This window comes from Molothrus ater, chromosome 2, assembly GCF_012460135.2.
Source record: "Molothrus ater isolate BHLD 08-10-18 breed brown headed cowbird chromosome 2, BPBGC_Mater_1.1, whole genome shotgun sequence".
NCBI lineage: Eukaryota > Metazoa > Chordata > Aves > Passeriformes > Icteridae > Molothrus > Molothrus ater.
This window is the reverse complement of record NC_050479.2, coordinates 26,953,240-26,965,384: the sequence shown is the minus strand read 5'-3', so window position 1 is coordinate 26,965,384 and position 12,145 is coordinate 26,953,240. Positions and strand designations below refer to the sequence as shown.

The 12,145-nt window shown below is 39.6% G+C and overlaps 1 protein-coding gene across 1 annotated transcript in view; it reads left to right on the top strand.

Moving 5' to 3' along the window:
* The window catches only part of RASA3 (RAS p21 protein activator 3), a 130,063-nt gene that overhangs the window by 63,008 nt on the left and 54,910 nt on the right, over positions 1 to 12,145 (top strand). The window contains exon 5 of the mRNA XM_036386801.2: positions 8,740 to 8,816. Within this exon, the coding sequence (XP_036242694.1) occupies positions 8,740 to 8,816 (77 nt within the window). The remainder of the gene's footprint in view (positions 1 to 8,739; positions 8,817 to 12,145) is intronic.

Here is a 12,145-nt window from a genome sequence, read left to right as displayed (position 1 = left end):
TGTAAATATTTTGTATAAGTTCTTATGCAAGTGAAGATAGCCAAATGAATTTTTTTTTTGTACCTTTTACATTTGCAGTATCTCAGTTGTCTAAGTGCTTCATGATTTGTAAGGGAAAATATAATTCTTGTGTTAACAATGAGTATATTTACAATGCTACTCAGTTTTCCTTCAATTTTAAGGAAATCGTTTAAGAAATTTTTAATAGTTAACATTTGCAGTGAATCATGCAAATACTAGTACAAAGGCAGTCTTAATGTGGCAACTATAAGTTTTATCATTCTAGCAGTTTTTCCAATATAATGTACTGGATTAAACATTGAGCTGTAGGCCAGGAAACTCCTGCATTTTCTGCTTTTGTCAGCCAGGGGCTGTTGTACTATTTTCCATGTTGTAGATCACTTCACGGCTATTTAGCTATGCATCACAGCACTCTGTTGAGGTAAGCTATTGTCACTCCCACACTTTGAATACAGTGAGAGTAAATGTCAGAAAGAATGTGACTTGCTTGGGGTTATGCAGTCAGACTGAGAAATTAAAAAAGAAAAAGGAGACCAGGTTTCTAATTATTTCTAATCCATTAGGCCATGATGTGAAAGAAACTGGGTAAGAATAATAAACCTACGAGGGACTTAACTTTACCATGTGCGAAGTCTAAAAATACCCAGGTTTTAAGCAGAGCAGCCTGCACAGTCAGAAACTGAAAGCCACCTTAAAAACAATGTATTGTTCAAAAATTAGTGATATTGGATGCTGTGTTTCTTGTGGCCCCCTTTTGGGACATGGTACCTCATTTTTGAGAACAGAAAGACTGATTTGAAATTATAGATAATAACATTTGCAATGCAAGAACTGATATTTTGAGCTATCTGAAGTTCAATGAGTGGAATTTAAAATTTTGTTCAGCATGGTTGGTACCTCATTTGTATGAGTTCCTGTATACTTTAAAAAATCAGTATTCAAGTGTTAGTGTTGTATAACTTCATCACAGATTGTTTCCAAGGTGTTTAGCTTGAGACTTTGAATCTAGTTTTATGGTTTTACAACATTGCCAATTCTTACTGTCTTACAAAGGCGCTTTGTATGTTCAGGAGTGAGATTATGGCTTCATAAATTTTACTGCAGATAAGGATGTTACTGACAGCAGGACTACATTAATTGTCAGACTACACAGATATGAATATTACTGTCAGATGCTTTAATGCCACCTCCATTTATTGCTTGACAGCAAGTAAAGGAGTCTGGCATGATTGCTTATGTTGAAGAAAATATGAGGACGTTGTATGTCTGGGCTGAGTGCTGCTGAGCCTGTGATCTCACCAGCACCTTGTGTTCAGTCTCACAGGTGGGACCGTGCAGCTGCTCAGACCACAGATGCAGAGCAGGCATTACAAACCACCCAATGCCTTTTGTGGGTTTGGTTCACCATTTATCTAGCAAACCCACCCAGTGAGATAATCAGCATCATCAGGTACATCTGAACTTCCCCTTGTCTGAGTCACTGGAAAACAGTGGCTGCCAGAGCACAGTGCTGTGTCAGTCAGCAGTGGGCTGTAGCTGCCCCTTGAAGTTGACAGGCTTGTACTCTGTTGCTACATCAATGCCCCCACATTTCACTGGCTGGTTTTGCTCTCACTAGTTTGAAGATAACACATTGCATAATGGCTCTAGTCCTGTCAGGACTACCATCCAGGATACCCTGGATGCTGTTGAGATAGAGCTGGGTGATGAAACAGCAGTTGTGCTCTAGGTGGTTAAGTTTGAGCTGCTCTGTGAAGAACAAATGATGAAACTTCAGCTTGTATTTGTGTTTGGCATACAAATATGACATGACATGATGTCTGAATATTTCCTTTTTAAATATAGAGTAAAATGTTAAATGTGATCGGGAAGCTTTCTTATATAGAGTACAGAATGGAAGTTGACAGCAGCCATTAATGTTTAATTTATGTCTTAACTTTCCAGGCTGAGAAACTTATTATGGAAGTAGAAAGTTATAACCAGGTGTGCTTGTGTGCATTTAGCTGAAGGAATTTTAAGTTCCCATCTTCTGATGGAGCCTGCCTCCTCCTCAGTACTGTGCCCAGAGTTAAATGCCCAGTGTCTGACAGTACACGAGCCCAAGAATTTTAGTCAGAAGTAGAACAGGAATTGAGCCATTACTGAAAATGGTTTAACTTTTGCATTGAAATAGATTATGAACAATCAGGCAGCTTCGGTTGGAGGGGAGGGGCTAGCAGCAAAAGAGACAACATTGTAAGCTGCTTGAGGCCAGGAGGAGCATGATGTTGCACACTTTATATGGGATGTGTTTCTTTTCTACTAGTCATTTGTCTTTCAGGACCTGCTGTATTCTCATTGTCATACTTTTTGAGGTCTGGAAGCAAAAATAGCCATGCTATTGTGTCTACCTCTTTTTTGATCCATGAATGTTTTCCTTTTCTTCACAGAAGGAAGTTTACCCGACAGTAACTGATTCAGATATTTGCCTAGGGCTGTAGATGACAGATGCTCTCAGTGGTCCATGTGTTCTCAGTGGAATTTAAGCCCAAGTGCACATGCAGTCTTTAAAAGGCCTTTCCTGGTTTTGAGTAGTTTTCCCCTTAATATTTTTTCACATTAAGTTCATAGTTCAAGTCTGTTTTGTGAAGTTTGAGCTTTGCCACCTAAACATGCTTTGTGTACATGTAATCAGTGAAGTGGTTAAAGATCCAGAGATATTCTGATAAATATCTATATACACCAGTATATTCCAAACCATGTTGTCAGTATATGTAAATGGGGGCATTTGCAAAGAGAGTTAGATTATTCTGACATGTTTTCCTCTGCAGACTCTTGTTTTAAAAGTTCCCCTTTTCAAGTGTGCTTTGAGTTACTTCCTCCATTTCATTGACAAATGAGAAATAGTCTTGTCCTCTTACAGCTGAGTTCTCAGTTCTAAATGATAGAATGCTTTTCCAAAGCCATTTATGCTCAAAGTCTTATGTAAAGTCATTGTTGGGGCAAAAAAATGTCTGACAAAAACTTGATAATTACTCATTTCCCCTTCCTTCTCATAAGAACTTTGATGTGTCTGAGATATTTATTTGGCTATCAACTTAATAAAAATAAAAGGCATGTAAAGGGCAGATAACCAACACTGAGGAAGCAAATTGTCTCACATTTTAACCTTCTGTACTCTAAGCTTTGTGCCAAAGATTAACTGATGTTAAGTACTTTCTTCAGACACCAAAATCTTTTCCTCTTCCTTTCACCACTTCAACATTTTGTCTATGCAGGCCTTTGACTATTGTTGATCAAACATGCCTGTTCTTGAGTATGGACTGTGTCATGTGGTGTACTATACTTCATTAGTGGAAAACATTATTTATGGGTATGTTTGGAGAGTACACCTAAAGTCCTCTTGTCTTGCTCGACATACCTACTGGCTCTGAAATGCTGCCTGTATATTAGCTAGAAGAACATAGCTAAGGCATGGTGTGGTCCTCCAAAAAGAGTTTCCTTTTTGTCAGCACCTTCTGTTGAATGCAGAATCTGTATCCCAAGTGTCAGGCTTCATGAATTAAATCTTGGCCTTCCTGGGGTAGGAGTTTTGCCATGAGTTCATCAGAGCTAAGGTTTTATCACAAATTTTTTAATTAGCTCATCTTTTCCATCACACAAGACTGAATACAGTTTATCCCAGATCTGTGGAGGAAGCTGGAAGTGTTACTTGGTTATTTTTATTCACCTTGTTAAAATTTCCAAGGATTGTCCCATGTCTGCTTGTTTCCTGTTCTATATAAATCAGTGCTCTTTGTATATCTGGAGCAAGTCCTGTTGAGCTGTGATGGCTGTGTTGCTAATTGTTAATTAAGAATATACATTTGAAGATACAAGATATAACTGTCTTTAGGAGCAACTGTACAGGGCAGTTTCACTCCAGTAATCTGATGAACAATTAAGAGCATTGCATGCCCACTGTCCAACACTGATATTTTTTATCTTTGTGTAGGAACTTAAACACTTCTAGCATAAAAATTAATCACTGGTGCATTTTGTACAACCTAAGTGTAAGCATGGGTAAATGCAAATGGTAAAAAAGAAGCTGCTTCCAGGTTTGGTATCAGCTTTCAACCACAAACAGGAAATAAATGGGTGCTACCCTCTATATTTTGAACAGTGGCACTTAAGCTTCTATCTTCTGGTTGTTTTGAAGAGAGATGACATGTCTGTTTTGATAGGGTGGGGAGAATCTCAAGGCTAAATTCCTACTGACAAAATTATTTGAGACAACTGAACCATGCATCAGCAATGGTAAATAATGTTTGTGGTAAAGGGAAAGAGCAGCTATTGCCCAGATCCTGCTTTGTGGCAAGACTTCCTGTGTGAATATAAGAGCACAGTATTCAGACTTAACAGCACAAAGGGCTAGGGCAGCTAATCAAGTTTTGGTCTATTACTTTTCAGTAGCTAGTCTATTGTGGTGAGGAGCACCTGCTGCTGAACAATGAGTGTACGTGGTTTTAAAGTAACATATGTGGGGCTTTGCTGGGGGGAATGAAACCTTTTCACTTACAACATCTACATATTATATCCCATCAAAATATTTGAGAAAAAAATAATTATTAATTTTAAGGATTTTGACCATATGGCAGTATTCTTCCTTTAGAGAAACAGGAAGGTTAACATTATGCCATGTGAAGTTGTTTGCCAGCTCCTGAGCAATTCTGACATGCTTGCACATATGGAGAGCAAGCAGATATCAGTTCCGCTTTGCTTAGCATTTATGAATCCATGCAGTGCTGAATAGAGCTGCTGCACTTGCCTCAGCAATCAGCTGGGTTCTGTTCCAGTGTCTGGGAGCTGCTCTGTGGTCCAGCAGGCAGGCTGTGATCTCTAGCATGATCCTCAGGCCTTTCCCAGCCTCCTGCTGCCCTCTGCTAAAGGAAGGAGCAGCTTCTACAAGCAGCAAATGTAGACAGCACACAAACTCCTTCCTCCTCCTGCTCTCAAATCTGCTGTTAGGCCTGACCTTATGTGAGGCTGCTGATAATACTGCAGGGCTGGATTTACCTAAAGCAGTAGCTGTACCCTTGATCTTTCCCCTCCCACTCCCTCAGGGGCAGCATTTAGTGAGCCCTTAGGGTTTGGCTCAGTTTTCTTGTTTGCTTTTAAGTTTTACTGATGGCAGAAAGTGACTTCCCGAGAAGTTGGCTAAAAAGCTTTCAGCGTAGACAGAATCTGCCCAATAACATTTGCTCTATTCTGAAACAAAATTTGGAAAGACTGAAAAAGCAGTGGTGCAAGTTATTTCCTAGTTTGGAATGGTCTCTGTGCAGTGCTGAGTTCTTCCAATGCTCATTTCTCCTGACAATTTGGAGCAAGGAAGATAAACCAACATACCAGTGTTATCACAGTCCTGAATTTGAGATTCCAAAAAAAATGAAGTGCTGGCATGAGTCAGTCTTGAGCTGTGGTTCATGTCACCTGCTTAGCCTAGTCCTCTCCTACAGCTTCTGTCTGGTACATCTCATCTGTCCTCCACCTCCAGGAGCTGGGGTAAGACTGCTTGCAATCACAGTCTACCAGCAGGATGAAGAGTAAGGAGCCAAAAGTGGGTCCCCAGTCCCTGCTGAGCAATGAGCAGAGTTGAGTTGGGAAAAGTGTCCCCATGTGGAATAAATGTTTGGAAAAAACTTTCATCCAGGTGCGCCTCCCACCTTGGTGGGAAAGTTCCCAGCAAAATTGGGTAGGCTAGTGAGGAGTAGAAAGGTGGGTTACCATAAACCTCTTGTCCAGTAGGTTTAATAGTAAACAAATACCTTACTTAGGAGTTTTTCTGATATCAACTGTTGTTCTTTTGTGGAAGTGAATTACCATGCTGTGTGAGCCCTGGATATTAAGGTTATTGACCTGATACTTAATATTCAAGCAAACTGTATATTTTCTGGTTTTGTTTAAAATCAGCAAGGAAGACTTGTTCTTTGATGTTTTTAAAAAGTGAAAGATTTTTAAAATTTTGATAGTAACAAAAAGGATGGAGGCCTGGTTGATATTTGCTTTAAAATGATTTGGAAAATTTGGGTAGGTTTGGCTCCTGACCAAATTTGGGTAGATTTGGCTCCAGATAGCTCTCTGGCTTAGGCAGACTGACAATCTTCTGTGCATTTTCTAGAGCCTCAGATAGGCACAGAAGTTCCTGGTATTTGTCAGTGCTTTTTCATAAATATTTCTCTGAAAAACCAGATTGCATCTATTTTGATCTGGGTTGGATGTTGCATCTGAATCTACAATCACTGCTCCATGTGGGGTGTGTCAGATTCCAGGAAAAAATGAGTGCATTTAACTGCACTCTGACACGGCTCCCTGTGGTGTCCTGGTGACCTTGCAAACACTGCCTCTGAGGCCTTGTTCAGGATGCTGAAACTGCTTTGTGCCAGGATGGCAGAACTTTGTCATAAGAGTAACTTTAGGATAATCTGTGGTTATGCATTTTCTTTTCCTTCAAAGTACTGCGGTTAAATTAAACCACAAATTTGCAACTGCTGGAAACATGATATGGTTAGGTAGTGTTTGTGTAGTTTTATCTGCTTTATTACTGTTTTCTGGTGTTTCAATCCACAGTGGCTCACTGCTTCATTCCAGGCAGACAGGAGGTGGCTGGAGACAGGCTTTCCCTGTATCTAGAAAACCAGGACTTTGAGTCTTTTCCTTTTTTTTGCCAACCTGCAGTCAGTTTTGTTTTCAGATAACAGAGTGTGTAGTAAAGGTTATATCTACCAAGCATAGTATAATTTGTGCTTTCCTCAGTAAGGCCTTTCAAAAGTTTTTTGTTACTGATTTCCTTTTGAGTACTGTCTGCTTCTCTACAAGAAATTCAGTCATCCAATGGTTTCTCTAATCAATAACTGGAAGCTGGCTGGCCCCATTATGTGGTGTTAGATGTGGTTAGGAAGGAGGTGTGACCTGTGAACCCACCCTCTGTATCAGCAGGAGCTGATGGAAAAGGAAGTGTTCAGCAGTTGAGTTGGCACTCCTTGAGCTTGTTCCTTGAAAAGGGGTCCTACCCTTCCACAGAAGGTTGTGCTAATAAGCATAGCTGCTTCTAGGAACAACCCTGAAATATATTTGCTAATGGAAATGTTTTGAGTAATCAATACATGCTGCTTCAGAATTGCCAAACCTCCAGACTTTTTCTCAGAAAAAAGAAAGCATTATAGCCTCATAATGCAGGACTGAGCCTAGACTCAATCCCTGGCTCCAAAGGAGGGATTCTCTCTGATCAGATGAAGGCACTTTTTCAGTTTTTGGTAAAATGGACTTTTTCTTTTGTTCTGTTGCTTTGTCTAGTCTTTCCTGCTTGTAAACTCTGCAGACCTACTACAATAAGAGACTCCTGTTATTATTACAGTAGTTCTGTTAATACTAAAAGTATAGATTTCTTTCTTACAAACTGTCAGTCAAAGATCATGGCAATTCTCTGTTTCTGTGGTACATGTAATCCATTATAGGTTGAGCTTCTTGTTGATTAGTTTAACTTTTGATCTTATGATACTGATTTATTGCAGTTTTCTGTCTTCCCTTTGCAAAATGAATTATCTGGTATTTTGTAAACCCAGCTAATGCCATTTCTCAGGAGTGAATTTATTCAGCTGAATCCTTATGTTTTGCAGAATGGTATAATTGATTTGGTAAAAAGCATTCTGTTTGTGTAAGAGTAACCTTTTCTGTAAATTAAGCCTGAAAGTATGTTACTGTAGCCTTATTTCAAGGTATTTGAGTTTTTAACTGGGAGTAAAACACTGGAAGGTGTTTTGGAAATAGTTGTAGGCTGCTGTTCCCAGTGGTCCCATGACCTCTGTTTTGCTGTAGGAAGCTTGGAGTCACTCTTGGAGCAGCTGACCGTTTTCAAAGCTTTCACAAGAGAAAGACAAAAGCTACAAGAAAAAATGGCTTTTAGCCCATGAGAGGCATCACAATAATTTTAAGCTTAATGTAGCTAGGAAAATGTGTGAAATACTGCTGATTTTTAAAAATCTTTTTTTCAACCTAATTTCTGAAATGAGGAGCTTTCATTTTATTCAGTCTGTGTGAGGTTGAGCAAATGGCCAGTTTGCTCTCAGGCTCATCTATGTGCATTGAAGCATTCTTTCCTGAGAAGGAAACATTTGTTTAAGACCAGCAGAAATATTTCTATAAAAACACTTGTATACCTTGGTACTTTGTGATGGTAAGGACTTGAACGCTGTGTAACAGTAGATACTGTGAATGCTAGCAACATGATTGAACATTTTTAATGTGTCTTTTTAATAGTTGTTTGATATACTTTTATTGATACCTGTCTTACAGTTTATATTGCTTAATGCATTTTATTTTTATAATGTTTAAAACATGCAGAGGTTAATTTATAAGACAGTTCTGTGATATCGTTTTTAACAATAGTGTTGCAGATACTTGCTTAATATTTAAAATGCTAATTACAACTTCAGCATAACATTTGTGTCAGACCATAGGCACTCCATATCCTTCAATCAGTTCAACTTATAATGGGGGGAATTATGCACCCAAATTTCGTTGAATGACTACTAGTCTGGATTCTGTGGCAGTAGAAAGACCTCAGCTATACAGCTCTTATTTAATCTTTGGGCTTTTCCTGGAATTACTTGCACAAACTGGCTTGCTTTGGTTGAAGTTGGAATGGTGTGGCTGCCTATGCATAAAACTAACTTTTCCTGTGGTGTTTTTGGTGTGTTTCAGGGGAAGGTCCACCTGGAGCTGAGACTGAGTGAAGTCATAACAGACACTGGTGTTGTCTGCCACAAGCTCGCAACTCGGTAGGACTTGAAATGTAGCTGTGAAGTTATGAGAAATAGACTGATTGCAAACAGTCTGCAGTGCTTCATTTAAAAATAGTTGGAGGAATCAACACATTTAGTTGAACACTGAATGTTCTTAATCAGAAATATCCTTATGAGTTTATAGCGTGTGAGTTTTTTTCATTTTCCCTTTCCCTCCCTCTATGTAATTTTCTTCCTAATAGCCTTAAATGTTAATCAGTTCCTTACCCAATTTAGTCATGGCATAAATACTAAAAAGACATCAAAGGGTAATATTAATGTCCTTCTAATTTGCATTAAGGACCTTCCCAGCTAAGTAAATTTGTAGCACAGCTTGTGTGGTGAGAGTGCTACAGAGCTGACTTAAAACAAAAGTTTGCTATCACTTACTAAGGCAGCCTCAGAATCAGCCATCTGGTCTCATTCAAGTTGGAACAGAGATGCCACAGGATTCAAATGGCAGTAAAGATTTCTCTGTCCTGTGGGGAGGAGTCTGGAAGACCACTGCTCTCTGGCCACACCAAAGCCTTTCACGTTACCTCAGAAGCAGTGGCAGAGCTGGTTTGCCCCTGTGAGGAATGCTTTGTGTTCTCTGGCAGAAGAGCTGTCAAAATAACACTGCTGGCATCATACACTTCTATGTCAGTCATGTCAATATGATAAATTGAAAGTTAAAAAAAAATTTTTATTTATTAAAAAAAAAAAAAAATGAAGCTAGGAAAGTTCTGACCAGCCCAATTTTCAGACCAGTATTTAGTATCATTTTGTTGCTGCCTTTGCTAAGGCTTTTTCCGGGTAGTCTTTACGTCTGGGACCTGTTAACAAATGCAGGTGACCCATATGGTGACCTCCATCACTGTAGGCCCACTCTTGATATGAGGATGTGCTGGGGTACGTGGTTGTGCCTGCCTGTGCATGTACCCTCTGGCCATGGAGGTCCTACCAGAGCTCTGCAGCAGGTACATTTGACCTCTTCCTCTCTGCAGTCTGCTGTCATGAGGCAGGGGATAGTCTGCTGCTGTGGAGGCTCTGAGCTCCAGTGAACTTGTTAACTAGGGCACAGCTGCTGGAACACAACTGAACCTCTTTGAGAACAAAAATTGCCATGTCAGTATAGCTGTGCACCACCTGGAGGACCCAGCCTTCCTCTAGCTGCTACCTGAGGACTCTCATTGTGTCATTCTCCATTGCACAATTTGAATATGACCAGGTGATGATGGTCACACACATTCTGAGAAATCAGAGCTCAAACCTGTATCTACCAAGTCCTAGGCTGGCATCTTTTAAGTGTTGCTTGTATTGCTATTGCTCCTAAGGCTTTGTGGGACAAGGGGAAATAGAAGGTGGGAAAAGGCAATTTCTGTGTTAGAGAGGGTGAATATGTGTGGAACATACAGGACAGTGGGTTTATCACTGAGCTTGGACTTTCCTTGAAGCATGCCTGGAGGATAGTGTGTTTAGACAGGGAGAAGGAGCAGAGTTGTCCTGGTTACCACATTGAGGGTTTTTTTTTTTTTGCTTTGGCCTTTCTGAAAGTGTATAATGCACTCCTTAGATGTGATACAACCACAGAGCCTTCTGTCCTTATCCTTTGAACCCTAATTGTGGGTTGAAATCCTGTGATGTCCGTGACTCTGCAAACATAGATTAACTGAAATGCCCTTCTGCTCCCATCTGTTTTGAATAGTTAGGAGGTGTACTGAAGGACTTTCAGAAGTGTTTGCCTGTGTTTGTTTTATTCTGAGAGAGTATGCCATACCACAGCCAGCTGTCTTTTAAAGCAAGGTTAAGTGGGGCCCTGTAAAATTATAGTACCAATGGATTTTTCAGTGAACTTCCTGAAATGCTGGAAATTGGTGTCTGAAAAGGTTCTTCTTAATATGTAATACATGCAGCTTCTTGCTTCATGAATAGCAGTAAGGCAATGACTACATTAACAGTGTGATTTCCTAGCTTTCTATTCATTTGGCCAGACAGGTTTTAAATGCTTATTCAAATTTTTGCTTATATGTTCTTGATTTGAAGACTATTTCATTAACTTTCTACAATGCAGATAAAAAAAAACTTAGATTGGTTTGTGCAGCATTCTGTAACCATGATTTGCTAGGTATTGTTCAGTGTAATAGCTACAATGTGTAGAAAAATCATGAGGTTTTAGCCACTGAATCATAATGAGCTCAGGTGTCTTAGAAACAAAATTTGCCAGTCAGAGCTCAAGCAAGCTTTTGTCTGCTGAAACTGTCTTTTCCCTTTGCCACTCTCTTTGATATCTGACCTGGACACTCTGGCTTTGTCTAGTTTCCACATTTATTTGTTATTTGAGTGGTGACAGTAGAGCTTAGCAGTTCAAATAAGAAAATTGGGAAAGAAGAATGTTTCTAGAGTATGAAGTTCCACAGGATTGATGCAGGATTTCATGGCCATCTGTCTTAGCTGTGAGAAAGAAGAAGGGAATGATGAAGGGGAGTGTTTACATCTTGGGGAAAAGAAAAAGGTACTTGAGAATGTAGTCCAGCATTTTCTTCATGCCTTACTGCTTGCTTCAGGAAGGTTTACAGCATACTGCAGCTCTTAACATTTTTCCACATGATCTGAAATCTCTTGCAGGTTTGTTCATAGACATCTTGGTTCTAGTGCTTCAACCTATTAGAAAAGAGTGTGATAATTAAGCAATGCTCAGCTAAATGTCTTTGTAGCTGGAATTTGCCAGTGAGGAGAGAAGCAAAGGCAGGAGAGGCAGAACCTTTGTTAGAGGTAGGTCATGAGTGCAAAGCAGAGATAGGTGTTCTAGGGAAGTGCAGGTTCCAACTGAGTGTTGTGAAAATAACTGATTTTTTTGTGAATATCTCGTGGATGTTACAGTGAGCAAATAAGACAAGGCTGTAAAAATATGAACAAGAATCTAGAATCACTTCATCTTAAAAACTGACTTGTTCTGGTGAATCTAATGCTTGTCTTGTGAACTTCCTTGACTTTGTTTAAAAAAAAAATAGTTTGTTTTAAATTAAGCATTTAGCTGCAGAGATGAACACTACCCTGTAAATTCCCTCACACATATAACTGCTTGAACAGTTCAGGTTTGCAGGGAGAACAAAAGCTGCATCCAGTGGGCAGCTGTTTAAAAATACCTTAAAGACACTTGTTTTTTTAAGTCCCAGAGTAGTGCTTGTTTTCAAAGACCACATATGTAGGCTAAATGAAGGCTAGGCCCAATTAGGAAACTTTTTTACCTCTCCAGAAGGTATGAGCTTGCCCATAGGTCTTTATCATTGTGCCCTCTGAGCCTGTTCACATTGCTGCCACCTCTGCATTCCAGAAAGCCTGGA